Raw genomic sequence first — 6,785 nt, forward strand, 5'->3', positions numbered from 1 at the left:
CTAAATGCGTAGGCGTCAGACAATAAATGGGCGGTTTAGCAAGTTAAGCCAAGGTGTGCACAAACTGGGTGTGCCCGTGTGTGTTTCCGCTACCCCCACCCATGTGAAGGGTGCTCTTGGGAGAGGGAATGTGCCTGCACTCTGTGCCCTCTGGTGCGTCAGCTTCCCTCCATTTTGGCACATGCACGCTCCCATCCCAGCTCTGTCTTTGCCCCTGTCATCTGTCTTACCCGTCTTCCTGTCTTACTTTTCCCTTAGTTTCTTGATTATTTTTGTGGTGATCATCAAACTCGTTCCCCTCTCTGTTCTTTTTTTCTGCCCTCTCCCTCTCTGTGCATGTTGGTGTAGCTGTCCTTATTTGGCTTCTCCTCGAGTGAGGGAGTGTGAGTATGAATGTGACTGTGTGTGTGTGTGTGTTTCCTCCTGACTGTGACTCACTGCTTGTCTGACTCACGAGCGCTAACAAAAACACACCGTTGCCATGGGGAGCCCCCCCCCCTCCTCCTCCCCTTCCTCTCCCATCTCTCTCTGTCTCCCCCTCCCTGTCAGCCTCTAGTTTCTCTCTCCTTGCGGCCACCGCTGCAACCCAGGCAGCCCTGGCACTGTTACATGGGTGGCACTCTGACGTGGGTGGGATGGTGGTGGTGAGGAGGTGGGATGAAAACAGAAATAAAATAAAAAATAAAGTAAAGGTGAAACCTGGTGAAAACATTGTTTATACAGAAAGATTAAAGCCCAGGAGCCTGCAGGAGGACAGAAGCCTAACGGTGCGAGACAAACAATCATCTATCATCAATAGTAAGTAGAAAGGCTTGTATTTGCTGAGACAGGCTAAACAGAAAGTGGCCACCTGTGGCTCTATTCTCTGCTTCTGTTCTCCTGCTTTTACTGCTCTGAAATTGCAGACGGCTTTGAACTGGGCCTGTCCTTTCATGTGCTAGCATCACTACTTGGCCTTGCCATAACCTCCAGGGAGCTTGATAATGTGCCCACGTGTGGCGTTGCATTTCAACAAAGATCAGGTATGGCACTGGACGTACCCACGGCCTCACGCTACCAGTGTTTGACTTCCTTATATTAAATGCTGGAGGTGCGCCAGCTAGTGGACAGAACATATGTTTCTTCCTTACTGACATATTGTGCTGGCCCATTGTTGGGTCATGTCAGTTGACATTATGCATTCTCACTCAGTCTTGTCCTCAATTTCTCATTCACACTAAATACACACACATATACACACTATAGATGGCAATGAAAGAGGCAAATCCAGATAAATCTTTATTTGTTTTCTGTGGGAATGTGGATCTTTCAGATCATTGTGTGAGGAGTGTTTTTTGGTTTGCATGTTCCACATTTTATCGTATTTATAAGAAGTGGCAGGCTATTTGATTGATGTACTCTAATAATTATCGTAGCACCTGTTGCGCTTATCCATAGACTTTATTTATTGTATTCATAATCAGTTGTATTTACTAGGCTGTCGTCTGTATAAATGGATTTTGATTTTAACATCAGGGATCACTTTGCTGATTTTGATCAACATCATGAAATGTAGTATTGTTTCTTTGTACAAGTTAACTGACCCAAAAGTGGACATTTTTACACTCACACTTTTACTTGACATACAGTAGAACTAGCTCCATCACATTCACATATTTTGCCCAATTTTAAGTACATGTTGCTGACAAAATGTTCAAACTGTTTTGCATTTTAAATGAAGGACTTTTACTTTTAATAGAGTATTTGTCTTCCACCAATTTCTTTCTAAGACTAAATACACACAGACCGGATAAAGAAGACAATACAGACACACACACACACACGCACACACACACGTTCAATACACGTTCAATACACTTGACTTCCGTTTAACTTTTGTGTGGCCTGAAAGCTCTCAGCAGCTGGCTGGTGGTGAATTGTCTGAGAACAGGCTGAAACTGAAATTGTACGCTGGCATAATCCTCAGCAAGAGAGACGGAGGGAGCGATGGTTGAGAGGGAGAGAAAGAGAGGAAACGGGAGCAAATGGGAGATATTGTAGTAGCCCAACCAATAAAAGAGGCCAATAAAACTGAGGAATGTGAGCGGATGAGATAGTTACAGACGCACAAAGAGGTTCAAAACAAAGTACGAGCTTGGGCTATACAAAAAGGCCATTGTCACACTTTATTGAAAAAATGCAATCTGCCATATATACTGTATACTTAAACTGTATATACATCAGCCATGGTAACAGAGTATTTTTTGTTGTGACTGTCAGAACAAACAGAGTGATGTACAGAGATGAATCAAGACACCGGCTGGGCACAAAACAAAGACAAGACGTCCACATGTATGACTCTCCAACTTGCAGGCCCTCTTGTTGTAATGTATTCTATCAACACTGGATTACGGCATTTATACCTTCTTCACACACACACACACACACACATTGTGCTCCAAATATGTGTACGACAGCTGTCCCTGTGTGTGTAGTAATCCTCAGTAAGCTCCCTGGCTCCCACAGTCTTTCAGTAGATCCTCCAGAGCATCTCTGACCTCACTGTGTAGCCTCTCCTACACTCCCTCCGCCCAACAACCTGCTCTCACTCATGTTGATCACATCTTTTCACTCCAACATACTGCTTGCTGCTTTCTTTCCTGGCCCGTATTCAGTTGAAGGAATGGTACGACATTTTTGGGAAATACTCTTATTTTGTTGGTAAGTTAGATGAGAAGATTGACTGTGTGGTACGTATGAAGCTACTGCAAGTAGCCAGTTAATGTAAGGTAAATAAGTAGCAGCTGGTTAGCTTAGCTTAGCATAAAGACTAGACACAAGGGGAAACTAGCCTGGCACCTCTAAAGCTCACTAACTAACATGCTGTATCTCGTTTGATTAATCCGTACAAAAAGTTTTTTTTACTTTGCAATTTTGTGGCGGACTGTTTCTTGGTTACTGCTCCTAACTAAGAAGTTGTCAGACACAACCCGAAAAAACAGCCAGGATAAACTTCCACTCTGTTTAGTTTAAGTGTCAAACGGATCCTCTATTTGTGGTGCAAGTTTGCCCTCTGCTGTTCACATCAAGCCTCCTCCAACGATAAATTCTTTCATCGCGTCCTGAGAAAACGTTCCTTTCTTCTACGTTCCAGTTTCCATTGTTCACTTTATCAATACATGTATTGTTAGTGGTGCATCCCTTATGCACATGTACACTGGAGCACTTTCAGAAAAGAGGTTAGTGGTGATACATTACTAAGACGGAGTGCTAAATAACAAGCAACATGAATTATTCTTTGAATAAAGCAGGGCTGATCTGATGATCAGTTAATGAACTCTATGTAGAAATACAAACACATGTAGGAGACATCAGAACACAACCAGTGCACACAGCCATCCTTTTCTTCGTGGGTGATTATTATCCAACATCTGCGTGGGCTGGAGGTGGAGGGTCTCAACTCTTTCACAGTGATCTTCTGCCAACTTTGGGATTCCTCTCACTGATGGGTCAAAACTCCCACAATGTCCACAATCATTATTGTCACAGTGTCCGTAAAACTCTTACAATGCAGTCCATGATGATGGGATACTGTTTTTTTTTTTTTTATAGTTGTTTATACTTTTAAAATATAAAAATAACTGTCTCCCTCATTTGTTTTAAACAAGTCTCTTAAGTAGGGAGAATAAGAGGGTTAAAGTAGAGGAAAAAAGGATTTAGGTAAATTTGTAAGGCTCCGATCCGACACAAGTACATGATGCTATTAAAGATGCTCTTTCTTCTGAACAGTGTGATTTCAGCAAATTATTCACAGTTTTTGCAGTCAGAAAGCACTTTCTTCATGTTGTACTTTGAAAAGGGAAAAGAAGCTGTCAAATGTTAAATCCATAGTACAACTTATTCCTTTTGTCACATTTAATTCCAGGAACAAAATAGCTTCTGTTGTATGGGGGGTATTGGTTCTTCCTCATCCTCGCAGAGGCCTGCAGAGAGCTCTCTAGTGATCTCTGGTGTTTGTAGTGTCCTTGGGAACGGGAAGTCTCAGAAGTTGCTGAACAGCTCATATTTCTTCATCCAGTCCATCTGCGGCGCTTTCTTCTTTTCTTTGGAATGGACCTTTAACTTTTCTTCCGCTGCCGTAGCGCTCAAACTCAGGCCCATCTCAGCGAACGGGTCCATCAGCAGGCCGCCATCATCATCCGCCAGCTAGACGGGAGATAATATTGGAGACGGAGAGACAGACAGAAGCGTTGAGGGTACTGTCTTTCATGTGAGACACCAAAGACCAAATACAGCACCACACATGAATGCTCACACCCACCTGCGTGCTGTTGCCCTGGCTGCTGAGGTCGGAGTGAGTGGACCTGAAGGACTGCGTGGTGGAGCTGCCGTTGATCTGAGGGTTAGGGGAGCCGTTGGATATGGACGGACCATCATAGTCTGTGAAAACAAACAAACAAGCCAAGATATTGTTGTTTTTCACTAGTGTATACTTTATAATCTTTATACATAATTCATATTCAAAGGGACGGGATCTCGGTCAACAGACGTAAGTCTCAAAGGTCTGTTGTCATGTATTTTAAGGTCTGAGAGTGTTGCATGAGTCAACAACTCATGCTTCATTTCATAGATTCCTAAGAATGTCCAAGTTAACCAGGAAGGACTATGTAATTAGATTCTTATTATGGGGAAAATCAAGACAGTGTTGAATTAGCTTACTTCCACTAAATTGTTTAACGTCTATCCAGACGAGTATCTCACATCCTGTTACAACAACAACAACAACAACCACCTTTATTAATTCCAGGCACAGAAACTCTTCCATGATATTTCTTCCAGACATGGAGTTGTTATGGACCCAATTCATTTCAAACTATTGAATCACTCTATCAAATAAGTCAAAGCATTTAAAACACGGCTGCACAGAACGTTTCAAAAGAAAAATGTATGATGGGTTTTGATGTAGCCATTTTCCAGGAAATTTTCTTTAAAAAATGATGAAACTCTAAAATAAAATGTTACACAGATTTCTTGACAACCTCATTATTTGCAGTAAAATACCCGCTTTGACTTTCTAATTGCCTAGTTGCCTCCTAAAAGTTTATATGTACCACACAGCGTTTTGTTAATGCAGTCCTACCTCTGAGATGGCTGACCGCGGGGACAATCCCTCTCCTCTTGAAGTGTTCGTCGGTTTCTGAGTCCACCACCAACAGCCAGGTCTCATCTCCCCCTTTCTTTATGAAGGCCACCACCTCTGCATGCCGCATACCCTCGATGTTCACACCATTTACCTGGAGAACACAGAGACAAATATAAAGGGTTGTTTTTGTAGGAAGGAAGGATATTTTTAAATGGTTTCGTAGGTTGGTTGTTATAGCCCTTGGTTCTCCATCAGCACACTACACCAGTGGCAGACTAAGGCTGTCTGAGGGGCAAGGGTGAAAAAAAACAGCACCAGCGTGCAGAAGTATTTAGGGAAGTCTATATGGCACTGCATCTCGCCTTCTCCACTAGAGACGCACCCTAGAGTGCACTTTACCACGTTTTATCTACCGCATAGGGGCATCCAAAAGGGCACTTTTGCTGCAAATGAAGGGTGAATGTTATGTGCGTACACTGAGAGGAAAAATTGCTTATGATGAAAATGATAGTGTTACTTCCGGCATTCATTTTTCTTTTTTAACCGGGGCAAAGTCGACTGAACGCCCATGACATCTGGATATTTGAATATATGCCATTTACCTTTTATGTGACTTAAATGCATGTGGCTCTGTTTGTGACTGAAGCTTTAAAATGCTCTTGAATACAGTTTGCTGTCTGCCTTTGCATTGTTTTTTTTTTGTTTTTTTACACACGTTTCCTTCAAAGGGGGGGCGGTCATCCACTGCTTTGGATGACCAAAGCAGACCAAAGCAGTGGATTTTGACTCAACTTTTGAGTTTAATTCAACCATATGACATCGTTCACTTCACTTTTACTTTTCTTAATTTATTGTCCTGCTTTGTCTCAAACATGCTCAGTAAATGTACAAGACCAAAACATGCTGGCATGGCCGACCAGAACCGTAAGGTTCCCAGTTAATTGTGATTTCTGCTTAAGAGACATTTACAACCAAATCAGATTTTTCCAACACAAAACTCTCCAGGTCAGTGGGTTGGTTAAGTTACATTCAGCTTTATTTTGAATATAGCATATGAATAAACCTTCCCATCACTCTTTTTCTTCATTGTTGACATTGTCAACAAACACTGTGTTACCTCATTTGTCCACTAAGTGGAGCCCTTGTGAAAGGGATTTCACCTATCAGGCAATATTAGGGCCAGAGACAGTCTAACAGAGGGACATAATGACTCTGTGTGCATGTGACTGACCATCTATGTGACAATATTGCCCTAGAAAAACACAACAGCCTGCTATTGCTTGCTCTTATCAAGATGCTGCGTGCATTTGGAGACCTGCTTTGTCTAGACCTTGGCCTTTCTGAGGCAGGCAGCTTCGCATCACGCCAAGTTAGTGTTGATACACAATCAATTATTGATGGCTCTCCTGGGCTCCTGGCTATAGTGCGGGTTTCAGGTGTCCGAGTCCTGAGGGGGAATTTGTTTAAAATTCAATGCTTGTGACAAGATGGGACGTAGTGAAGAAGAGAGAAAAAGAAACTCCTAAACTTTTTGCTCTCATTTGTGGGTGAGGAAAATGGTGGGAAATAGGTCTGTAGGCAAAATTAGGTGCGATGAGAGACTTTATGGGAAAGGAGAGAGAGAGAGAGAGAGAGAGAGAGAGAGAGAGAGAGAGAGAGAGAG

General features: G+C 42.5%; 1 protein-coding gene across 1 annotated transcript in view; it reads right to left on the reverse strand.

Moving 5' to 3' along the window:
• Window positions 1-873: 873 nt before the first annotated feature.
• LOC116397043 (Na(+)/H(+) exchange regulatory cofactor NHE-RF2) overlaps window positions 874-6,785 on the reverse strand; it is a 30,064-nt gene continuing 24,152 nt past the window's right edge. The window contains exons 4-6 of the mRNA XM_031872164.1: window positions 5,120-5,273; window positions 4,301-4,419; window positions 874-4,185 (exon numbers count right to left, since the gene is read on the reverse strand). Of these exons, the coding sequence (XP_031728024.1) occupies window positions 4,021-4,185; window positions 4,301-4,419; window positions 5,120-5,273 (438 nt within the window). The 3' untranslated portion in view covers window positions 874-4,020. The remainder of the gene's footprint in view (window positions 4,186-4,300; window positions 4,420-5,119; window positions 5,274-6,785) is intronic.

Source organism: Anarrhichthys ocellatus, unplaced genomic scaffold (genome assembly GCF_004355925.1).
Source record: "Anarrhichthys ocellatus isolate YVR2014 unplaced genomic scaffold, GSC_Weel_1.0 scaffold62, whole genome shotgun sequence".
NCBI classification, from domain to species: domain Eukaryota; kingdom Metazoa; phylum Chordata; class Actinopteri; order Perciformes; family Anarhichadidae; genus Anarrhichthys; species Anarrhichthys ocellatus.